This window comes from Epinephelus moara, chromosome 13 (assembly GCF_006386435.1).
Source record: "Epinephelus moara isolate mb chromosome 13, YSFRI_EMoa_1.0, whole genome shotgun sequence".
NCBI classification, from domain to species: Eukaryota; Metazoa; Chordata; class Actinopteri; order Perciformes; family Serranidae; genus Epinephelus; species Epinephelus moara.
Genome location: NC_065518.1, coordinates 24,835,423 through 24,847,602, shown reverse-complemented (window position 1 = coordinate 24,847,602; position 12,180 = coordinate 24,835,423). Strand labels below are relative to the sequence as shown.

Here is a 12,180-nt window from a genome sequence, read left to right as displayed (position 1 = left end):
GCAGCCCTGAATAGCCTGTAAAGCTTTAGAATAGTTAACTTAGTTAACACATTTGTTATCGGCCCATGTGTTTACTGCTACAGAAAATTAATAAATCTTTGGTTTATTTGCACAACGTCGCCTCTCTGCCGTCTTTTATCACGCTTGCTAACGCTAAGTTAACTTTACCAGCAGATCTGTATGAGGCACAAACTGAGGCTACAGTTAATCTTTTCTGTGGAACTAATGTGCATTTAATAAACATTCGTACATTATTAGCGTTATATTTTTAGGGGAAAATGCGAGTGAGAAAAATGCACCGTAGACCCATGCCTTCAGTGGACACGCTCCCACCATTGTATACTGCTCTGTTTTCATTCAGTGTCCGGCCGTCTCGCGACATCTCTCGCCATGACCTCAGGTGCTAAATGCTGATCTCGCGAGACTGCCTGGGTTGATAGTACTGCAGGCTGCTGCAGTCTGCTACCGGCTGTACAACACGTCCACGGAGGAAAATAGTTATAGTAAAAGATCGATTTTTTAATTAATGAATCGATTTTGTGCCATTTAAAGGAAAATCGATTCAAATCGATTAAATCGATTTTTTTCAACCCAGCTCTACAGCCTGACAGACTTGCTGTAGTGAAGAAACATTTTCTTAAAGTCAGCATGTGTTATTTTGAATACCCGAACTCCAGATCAGGGTGTCACAGGTCCTTAAAAAGTCATATTTTTAGCATTTTTGTTTAATTTCTGTTTGTCAGAATGAGAACTGTGTGTTTGCTTTACACTTGCATTTACCTTTGGCCAAAATGTAGATTAATCTAACTCACTCTAATAACCATATTCCTACATAAAACCTACCTTTGCATGGGACCAAATATAAACTACTTAGCTGCAATGCTTGAATAAGGAAGCAATGATTTGTCAAAAAATCAGTCTTGAATTTGATTAAAAATGATCTTGAAAAGGTCTTTAAAATGTTTCTGATACCTGTAGACACCCTGAAGATGTGCAATTTCGTAATTTTATTATCTTGAAAAGGACAGGAATTAGCTCATAACAAGTCGACAAATTGATACATACATACCTGTATTTGTTTTCGGTGTAAGATGAGTGTCATTTTGCATGTCGTCACATTTATGGTAGAGTATTCTTTCAGCTACAAAGCAGCCTGTCCTGGTGACAGTTTGTTCAGATACTATACACCGTACTGAACAGTAAGTTAAGGTCTGCGTGCTTCACTGTGATTCTCGTGTCTCACAGATCTCTCAGCACAGTTTGCAGCAAGTGCTGACTTACAGTGTGTGAAGCCACAGGCTGGAGGGAGAGGAAGACGGGGAGTGGGAAGTGAGAGAAAGATAGAGAAGGAAGAGAAAACAGACACGTTATAGGTTCATACTAATGTTCACAGCAGAGGGAACGCAGGAGAAAAAGACGGTTGGTTCCCATCGTAAGTTGTCTTTAAGAATCTTGGATATTTACAGCAATATCAGATCAAATATGCCTAATTTGGGCAAAAAAAAACCAAGTTAAGCTAAGAAACAAATTAGGTATTGATGTAGGGTTTGATTAGATTTAGCTTTTGACATTGTGAAATATTAATAAATCATAACAATAACATAAAAATGTCCAGCATTAGCTGGAGCTTGACAACAGTATCTTGCTCAGTTTAACTTGGATTTAACATTTTTGCTAAATAAGGAAGTCTGTTTATTTGCTTCAACCAAGTTAATGGAAACAAGCAGGTCACATTTCCTTTGGTGCAAAATTTGGCTTAAAATTCTTGTGACAGCTGGACGGAAACATCCAGAGAGAGACTGAAGTGAGACGAATAAGAATGTGAGTGTGTGGTGGAGGGTAGAGAGCACCGAGGTAAACATTACATGAGGAGGTCAGTTGGGGTCACGAGACGTAACTGGACCCTCTGCGCAAGCATGCGAGAGGATAGAGAGCTTCTCTTCTCAGCCTGGCACATACACACACTCGATATTTCTGAGGAATGCGGTCGGTTAGACTGGAAAGAACTCCAGCTCATCTGTGTTTGTGGACAAACACACACACACACACACACACACACATATGTACACAAACGGAGGAGTGTTTAAGGTTTGTGGAGCCTCGCCGCAGCCCGGGCCAGGCATGTTTAGAGTGGTCGCTGCCCATCAACCTCGCGTTCTTCATGCTGGGCTCGGCAAACAGGCTTGAAGAGAGGGCCGGGCCGCTGTGACCACAGAGCCAGTCGTGCCTCAGCCCCGTCCCGTCAACAGGAGATCTGTGCTGCTTCCTCATAACAACAGTCGCCATGGCAACCCCTCTCTGTTGGCTCTGTTTTGAACACAAACTCGCTCTGGCTGTCTGTTATTCCCCCTGCCTCTCCATCTGTATATCTTGAATAAATGGCGAGACCTCCCTGCTGTAACACACTTTCTGCTCTATGTGCCTCTGCATGCACTTAAACACACACACACAGTCTGTAATATTGAAGGTCCGCAGTAACAACAGCTTTTAACATCTGCTTGTGTTTCTGAACATACAGTTTTGGTTTTCTCAACAGGAACAACATGGCAGTAAATTTCTGTGCTGTTCTGAGTGGGAGTTGATCTTTCTTTTTTTTTTTCATCTTTTTTTCCTACATGATCCTGCTGGATTGTTAACTAGCTAACAAAGCCTACAGACAGCCATTTGTTTTGGTTAACCGAGCTGACTCTTCTCAAATTACAACTCATAGTAGAGACAATTAAATGTGTCACAGTAACCTCAATTTTGAAAATGAGTTTACCTTAAAAGACCTCTTACATTATCTCTGAACTTAGATGCACCCACAGAATAAACAGCTATGTATACTGCTTGGTTTTACTTTTCACTGTATGTTTAAAGCCAGGAGAGTAAATTTGCACTCCCAGTTCATGATGGAGCCAGACATAGTTGCTGCTTATGCAGTTTTATAGGGTTTTATTTCAGTGCAACACCAAATATTTTGGCCTCCCATATGAGATTACAAGACACTGCTATATAGCAGATGCATGCATCAGATACCAGTAGCAGTTCATCCACTTTTTTTCCACGCATATTTTTCGGGGAAAATGTTCAAATATAGTGTACACGGAATAAGATGAGAAGAAATGCTACAGTGTTTAAGTTTATCCTCACCATCTATCATCTATTAGATTTTTTCTAAGTAGCTGGCTACTTTTTTTATATGTGAACAGCCAACAGTCATTGTGTGTCGCCATATTTATAAAATCAGTTTCTGTTTTGTGTCTTACTAAACACAGTATTACTTAGTTCCCAGAAAAAAAAAGTAGAAAAAGTCATTTTTCTATTTCAACAACACATGGAGCAAATCACCCTTTCTACTTCCAGACTGACATTCTGTCCTGGTTTAACATGAAAGGGGCAGTTCATAGTTTCCCTCTCACGTGCTATTTGTCAGTCTAGATTGTTTTGTTGTAAGGCCATGTTTACACGAAAACGATCCACTGAAAACAGAATCGTTTCTCATTTTCGTTTTGAAAGAAGTTCCGTGTTTAGATGACAACGCTTTGATAACAATCGCCGTGCACACGGATTGGCAAAAATGACCAAAAACGCTGCAGTATACATGCCAGGCCAGTAGTTGGCGATGTGACGCTTACGCTTCCTTCTACAGAGTGGCGGTGTATAAACAAACAAAATGGCAACTGCACAAACGTTTGTCTGGACGGACAACGAGGTGGAGTTGCCACAGTAAATCTACACTATGATGGAGAAGCGTTGATAAATTCAATAGGGTGAGCAGCACAAGCAGAGCTCGGGAGTCCGCCATTGTTGTGATGGTCGACTTTCTCGCGCATGCCAAGTGACTGGAAGCGTAATGCGCATGTGCGAAAAGTCTCCGTTTTCAGAGGAACTGCATATTGCAAGTTTACATGACAACGGAGACTACCATTTCCAAAAAATTGCACTCTGGAACCTGTTTTCAAAACGTTAAGTTTTCAGGCACCCAAAATCGACCAAAATGCAACTAAAGTTTACCATTTTCAGTTGAAATCATTGTATAAACGGGACCTAAGTTGCAAAGTGTTGGAGATATCAGCTGTAGAGATGTCTGCCTTCTCTCCAATATAATGGAACTACTCTAACTACTAACTAATCCACAGGCCTTGTTAGCAGTTTCATGTGGGGACTATTTTTACCTCTGCCAAGGAGGTTATGTTTTCACCGGCGTTGGTCTGTTTGTTTGTCTGCAAAATAACTCAAAAAGTTTTGAACGGATTTTGATGAAATTTTCAGGAAAGGTTGATAATGGGACAAGGAACAGATGATAAAATTTTGGTGGTGATTGGTTGAAGCAAAGTGGATAATAATAATAATAATAATAATAATAATAAAATGGCGGGAAATCCGAGCTGCTTTGTGGAGGTCTGCGCTCTCCGAGTGCTTTTCTAGTCTTTCTACTGAACTACACCTGCCAAGACCAAATCACCATAGAGAAGGAAGTGTGCATCTACTGCTAGCTAACATTACAGGTCAGCTGTATAGGACGCCATTAATGTTTACGTCTTGCGCTGTAACGAGCAAGAGCTTCTTGTCCATGAGTAGATGCACACTTCCTTCTGCACAGTGATACAGTTGGTGGGTATAATTTGTTAGACAGAAAATAGTTCTTATATGAAACTGTTCACAACAAGGTCTGTGGACTATTCTGAGTAACCCGGTCATGATATCTGGAAAGAGACATTGCTGTTTAGTTTTTCAAATGTATCCATAGCCACTTTGAGCACCACAGGCCAGTGCCATCTAGTGCCATTATATTAGAAACTTGCGCCAAAACAATCTAGACCGATAAACAGCATTGCAGGTAAGAGGAAAAATATTTATGATTTTTATTAATATTTTTGATTTTGGTGTGTACTGTCCCTTTATGTGGTAAAATAAAAGTTCTAAAGTGCATACCGCATTACTGTTATCATCCTAAATGTGTAGTATTCATGTAGTCCATAGCGAACACAAATCACCTTAAAAGACAAATGTTGGTATTTTTACTTTTAGAAACCACCTCATTGAACCCACAGTATGCATGTCTTTTGACCAACATCCAGCAAGTAGTTTAGACCAAATAAATATCCTTCCTCCTTCCTCTCTCCTTACATATCAAGTAACCCATTCCATAACTGAGCTACACATATCTCCCGGCGAACACGTGGTTCACATCCTGCATTGCCTGTGTGTGTGTGTGTGTGTGTGTGTGTCTGTCTGTGTCTGTGTTTGTGACGCAACTGCAAAAGCCTGTGTAGACACCCCTAACATTAATATGTGTGTGTATGTACAGTGCACACAGGTAGTGATTTTCTCACCTGAAATATTAACCTTGACGTTGCAGCTTGCGTGCCTGTCAGTTGTCCAGCAGCCAATTGGATTTGAGCCTCAGTCTGCACACACCAGCCTCAGCCACTCGTGCAGTGTTTCTCTGTCATTGCCTCAGCGCAGCGAGAGTTAATCTGCTACTAGGCTGCTTAATACGCACAAAGGCAAAACACACAGTAACCTGCTTCCTCAGTATGCTGCACCAGAGCAACGGCTTTAATCTCTGTGTAGGAAAGTGGAGTTTTTACCTCTGGTGCTGTGTGTGCTTGAATACTGAAACATGACACTTGTGATTTGTAATAACAGCAGATGTATTGCATATCCCTTATTAGAGTCTCATTTGTTTGGAAATTAAAAGATATGGTGTTTCTTTGTATGCATGTGGATGATTATTGAATACATGCTGACAGGCCTGGGGTCAGCTGAAGCTTTCATCAGTGGCAAAGAGTCCGATAAGCACACAGATCCAAACTCAGACAGCCCGGCTGAGAAGACAGCTGCTGTGTCTTTGGACCAGATCCTCTTCCCTGTGGGTCGATGCCGTCTGCGTCTTTTACTCTGTCCAAGGTCCCCTGCAAAGACAGACACACACACTCTCACATGCCGACACTCGAGAGGTGTGTGGTGTTATTTAATGAGTGGGGAGTGTGAGGTGGGCTGTTGTGAGACGCAGAACACGGTGTTTGAAGTTGGTTTTGTCGTCAGCCTCCCTCTTCAGTCTTTCCTGTTTTTGTCTGCTGTTAAATATAGAGCAAAAGCCAAAAAAATAGGTATTTAAAAGTCATTGTATAGTCTTTGAGCTGACTGCGGATGTATATTTATACCTGCTCATCTGTGTTTGAGTTTATATAGTAGTATGTTAGATGTAAAGGTCTGACTGGACAACCTGAAAGGTCATGTGTCAGCAGATTAAATTTCTGGCCAGTAAGCACGGAGGCCTCATGTATTGTTTTCTACCTGTGTACCAGTCACACAGACTCTTAACTGATCACAAGGTCCAAGAAATACAACCAGTAGCTTCCCCCCACCAAGAACAGGAAGGATCGTGGAGGTCACTTCAGCATTCCAGGGTATCCCTTTACCGCAGGAAACAGCTTCAGAGACATGAGCCAGCGTTTCCTGTCAGAGTGCACAGTGGATACACTCACCTTTCATAACAGCGTGCCACTCTGAGAACCTCTAAACTCGGCCCGGCTCAGCCCGGCCTCGTGCTGTACAGTCGCAGGACTAACCTGCAAGCCGCAGCACTTTTAGGGGGCAAAGTGGTCCGATTACACCCCCAAGGGAGGAATGGTGTTCCTGTCCCGCTGTTAGTTTTTCTGAAGGCTGCTTGCGCGCTAAGGCTGCGTGTCACAATCTGAGCATCCTGGGTCTCGGAGCCAAGGATAGATTAGATACCACGGGTCAGCCTGAGTTCTGGTTGTCAGTAAAGGGAATGTTGTTCTCCAGCTTTTTTCCCTCTTCAGCATGTTAACATTTTTTTTCCAGTGCTCATCATGTGTGACTGCAGCTGCTGTTCCCAATAGTTGATTCATGGAGCTGATGACTCCCAATTCCTGAAAATGACCCCCTTAAGCAAACAACCTAGCATTTAATCTAAATCTGGAGAAAATGGAAAATGTTATCTGGACAGTGTTGCAGTGTGGGAAGAAAATTAACTTTGAAGATGCTCAGGGGAGAATTAAAGGGCACGATCACAGTACAAGGCAGTGGTTTACAAAGTAACAGCTTGTAGGTTTGAACGTACAAACTGCATAATAGATGGTTAACAAAGCTGATTTAATTTCAATGCCAGTTGTAATTGAATCAGAAGTACATTTCATCTTATGTCGGCCTTCCACCAAACAACCTGTCAAGCGATTTCACTGGGTTTTACTCAGTTGATTGTTTGATGTGAGGTGGCCAGTTTGAGCTGTCCTTTTCTCATCTTAATGTTCCAATAAAAATCAAACATGTTTAATGTTTTCATAAGTTTTTAGTCTTGGCTCGTGCAAATACTGAAGTTCAATGATGAGATTCTCAACAGCCAATAGGTGCACTCTCTCCAGCACCAAAAAGGAAGCAACAGACCAGGCAGTAAACATGGAGGGGACTCTGGAGAGGTGCAAGAACATGGACAAGTCTTATTTCTCTGAGAACTGGTGGAGTCGTGGAGTCCTCTTTAGTCCATGTTCAATTCGGCATGTGTCTGATCCACCAGTCGGCACTTATTTTAGTGAGAAATCTTAATCTTTGAAACAGTTCACCTCTCATTCCCATGATGTCCACGCAGATATTGATGCAGAACTGACACGAATGCTCTCAACATATGACACATTTTATCGTGTTTCTAGAGTTAAGTGGTTTTGCTAAAACAGAAGGAATTGTTAATATGTCATATTTCGTAAAGGGAGTTTAGTGTAATTTTTTCCACCTGGAGCAGGATAGGAAATAAACTCAAAAGGAACATTGTTGTAGTCTTTCAAACCGTGACCCTGCACGAACCCCAGTCTTGGCAAAGTCTTACAGTCTCAGACTAAAAACTCACATTGTTTTTCGATGTGAAAATCTGTCAGACTTTAGTCTTTTAAAAGTTGTTACAATGTCGGCTAGTGTAAGGTAGGCATTTTACAATCCTTTGAGTTGCCAAGCTGTTTTATTCCATTGTTGTGTCCTGGAGATTTAGGGTTATTTTGCCGTGTAGATGCCTGCCCTGTTGGCCTCTCAGCTCAGGCTCTTATTTTTAGATGACAAGCCTCCAGGCTAAAAACATGGCTCCACCTCTGCTTCCCTATGGAATACAGCAGGTTGTTGTTTTCCTGGTCACAAACGGACGGGGGACGCCGAAGAGGAAGCAGGCCATGGAGCAGTGTATGAGAAGGGTGACGATGATGAAGGCTTACTATTTCTGAGCAGCCAAACATGTTGTTCACATGGGCCGTTAGCTGCACGGTGGTACGTCGAGTGTTGTTTTTGGCACAGGCGTGTATGGTGTGTGCTCGGGGTGGGCCACTAAAGGAACTCCTGGCAGCAGAACAATAACAGCGCTGGCACAAAGCAGGGTCGGAACAGGTTAGAGCACAGGGGATATATTAAAGCCAAGGAGACATGGTGTGTGTCCACATGTGGTTTTTGCTTGTGTGTCTAGAAAGCAAGATTAGCTGACAAAGTTCATGTAGCCTGCTAGATCAAATTGGACGCCGTATTATAGTTGGAACAGGAAGTGGATGTAAACAAAGTACTGTAATGTCATCATGAGGACCCTCTGGGGGAAGCACAGAGTGCATGGGATTCCCCTAAATTCTCCCTCAGATATACAAAACAGTTTGCTTCCTTTAAAGTGATGTCCGCCTTTAAACAGTTTAAACTGCCTCGTGTGCTGTACTCCATTTTGTACATTGCAGAAGTGATCAGTTAGTGTTGTGATCTGCAACAGTTTATGCAAATTCAGCCATTTCCTGTGAATTCTGTGCGACCTTGAAATTGGCATACACTTAAAACCATATTACTGTAACACTATTTTTAGTGAGCCCATTTTCTTGAAGATGACTGCCTCAGTTTAATCAGAACATGTTTTTTCCACTACAGCAGTATCAGAGTTTGATCAAGCAGGTCTCTGTGTCACTCTGTTGTGTCTTTGTAGCCTCATTATTTTACAGTGATAACCAACAGTTATACCGGAAGATATCTTTATAGAAAACAAAAACATGCCACTGTATCCACTGGTAACAGTCTAAATAAAACAGAATGTGGTGCAGCTACGAGACAGGTTGCATTTTGCTGTTATCCTCAAAGTACAAAATAACCCACGGCTAAAAGAGCAGCTACTATCATAAATGACAAAGGCAACTAGCCAGGTTTTACATTTAAGAAGCAGAAACCAGTGAATTTTGGGTATTTTTTAAGGGAAAATGAATTTTGATAAATCATTGATAATCAAAATTGATTTCTTTACTCCTTGTATCAAAGCTGGTAATTGAAGTAGAAGTGGACTAAGCATGTTTAAGAAATGTGTGTTAAAAAAAGTCTTTCCCTCTTCATCCCCAGATGTGCACCCCAGCCAACACACCAGCGACACCCCCCAACTTCCCGGACGCATTGACCATGTTCTCCAGGCTGAAGGCGTCCGAGAGCTTCAACAGCGGCAGCGGCGGCAGTCCCATGGCCGCCTCCATGGCCACCTCCCCCCCGCCCCCCCAGGTCGGCAACTGGGGGTTCTCACCAAACGTACCTAATGTGCCGCAACCTCCACAGGGACTCTGGACTCAGGGGCAGCCCCCCACGCAGCCCTGCCCCGCCTGGCCCACGGGCGTGAACCCTCACGCAGGTGCTGAGCAGAAGGCTAGTGTAGCGATGGAGGCTGAGAGATGAAGGGCAGCATGGGACTGAAACGCCCCCCCCTTTCCCACCCCAGGGAGGGAGGGGAACGGGGGGGTTGCTGAATGCGGGGAAGGGTGGGAGATGATAATGGGTAGAAATGGGTTTTTCTTTTTCCCAAAAGACGGATGGATGCGGAAAGAGATGGAAACTACGCAAACCAAGAAAAACTGGACAATTTAAGAAGAGGAGAAAAACCAATGCAAACGTCAATACAAAAATAGAAAAAAAAAGATACGCACACACATAGTAATAAGAGAGGAGAGCAACTGAAATCTTTGTTAGTTTTTCCTAAGTAAATGCATAGATAAGAGAAATATTATTGAACTAAAAAAACAGAAATTTTTAAAAAATTGTCACGCCCAAGGATTCTATGTGATGTTCAAGGACATTCAAGGCAGCAAACTTAATTTTCTGTTTATTTTTTGTTTAGTTTCCTTTTTTTTTTTTCCATCTTTTCAGCCAGTGTTTTTTCACCACTGGTGTTCTGTGTTTCTGCAACTGTCTGTGCTGCATGAGGAGAGAGGAACTTGCAATGCAGTGTTTTGAGATTGACTCAAAAATCAACACGCACTTGAGTGTGAGTGTGTACGCATGTGAGCGGGTGGTCAGTTTTTAATCAAAAATGTATACACACACACACACACACACACACACAAATACACACACACACAAATACACACACACATATTAGCGTTTAGAGGAAAACACCTCCATACTGTCATCCCCATCGTCAAAGGTGGGACTTTTCTTACCTCACCTGGTGGTCACCTGACTTCTTTCAGCCAATCAGGGATTCTTCTTAAACCAACCGTTGCCGCCACAGGACACATTTTTAAAGGTTTTTTCTTAAAGGCAGCAGCCACTCTGGTTTATGCTAACTGATCCTTGCTGCAATGGCTTTTCCTGACATAGTTTTAAACCTGGACTCAGACTACAGCTGTCCACTGTATACTTTCTTTTTCCTAGAGATTTGGGTTATTACAAGAAAAATGAGAAATCATGGTTTAATATAATATCGTTTATAATGCTAATTGTTCTGTTTTTTGTTGAAAGGTTAAGGGAGGTGGTTTTGAATATGGGTGGGACTTCAGTTTTTTGTTTTGGGAAAGAATCAAACGCAGCTAAAATGGCTACAGATTTAAAAGAGAGGAAAAAAAACACGACTACTCCATCTTTGTAAACAGAATTGCCACTTTGCATGATGTGTTCATAACGTGTAACATCTTTTGTAGCAAACATACATGAGGTCGAGACATGTTTATGGGAGGGGGTTGAGTTGGAGACGAGGGCGGGATGGTGGGTCTCATTCCCAGATCTAATAGAGATACAACAGATGAGCGTTTCTCAGCAAATCAGCAGTGTCTCACTGTAAAAGTAAAATTAGACTACGTGTTTTGTCGGATATGAGAAACTAAGAGAAGACAATGGGTGTGGGGCAGCTTCGGGAAGCCCACCGCAGGCTATTTGGGGACACTACAGACTACTTTCATATATATATATATCTATACACACCCTCAGATACTGTCCTCCAGAGGGGTTTTTACAACATTTAGGTCTCTAGTTTCGACCGGTCCCTGGTCCATTGATACTGCTGAGGGACAGTTCAGGGATGACCCTGATATACGGCAATATTTTAAATACAGGGTCTGCCCCTTTTTTAGTTCGTCCTGTTTGAATTATTTTTAATTCGAAAAAAGTGAGAAGAGATATTTTGAATAGCCGAAGGTCTTTTTTTAAAAGCAAAAAAAATGGGGAAATTATGGATATAATAATGAATAAATAAGCAACTTCCTTTTTTATTATTTAGACTAATGTTTGAGTTCATCCTTTTTCCATGCTTCATACTTTATTTGGTTAAATCAGAGCATTTCTGGGTGGGCCTGTTCCTAAATGGTTTCTCATGTATGTTTCCCCACTTGTATGACTGTATGAGACCATTCCCACAATATTTGTGGACTACCTGATAATTAACTTATCATTTTTGTGAACCTAAATAAATATTGTATGTCAACCTAAGCGGCATGGTTTACTGTAGTGTGAGTATATCGGCTTACGCGTTGATTGAATATGAAATTTTGGTCATATTGTAGACATAAAGTCAGAGCATTGGTGTGTGTGTGTGAGAAGTAGAGACACCAGAGCAGTGTGTTAAATAATGACAGTGGGAAGATGGATGCATCATAATCTCACGCTTGGCTACCTCTCAGCCAGGCGGATTTAATACAGTCACCCAGCCAGACTACAAAGTCATGTTGAACAAACCTCTGTCTTTTTCCGTGCCTCTCCCCCTCTCTCTCTCTCTGTGTCTGAGAACTAAGAAGTCTGTCTGATGTTTTGGAGTGAGAAGGGCCAGAGATGAAAGCCGAAACAGAGAAGAGACAGAAAAGCTTTTGAAAGAGAGAGTTCGGCTCTGCAGCCATTGCTATCTTCGCCTCCCTGAATTCACTTCTCTTCAGATGTAAACACAAACAAACGCCAGCTGTCCACACGCAC

General features: G+C 42.1%; 1 protein-coding gene across 1 annotated transcript in view; it reads left to right on the top strand.

Annotated features, from left to right (window-relative positions):
• The window catches only part of ubald1a (UBA-like domain containing 1a), a 23,251-nt gene extending 11,548 nt beyond the window's left edge, over positions 1-11,703 (top strand). The window contains exon 3 of the mRNA XM_050060230.1: positions 9,355-11,703. Within this exon, the coding sequence (XP_049916187.1) occupies positions 9,355-9,678 (324 nt within the window). The 3' untranslated portion in view covers positions 9,679-11,703. The remainder of the gene's footprint in view (positions 1-9,354) is intronic.
• Positions 11,704-12,180: the final 477 nt, after the last annotated feature.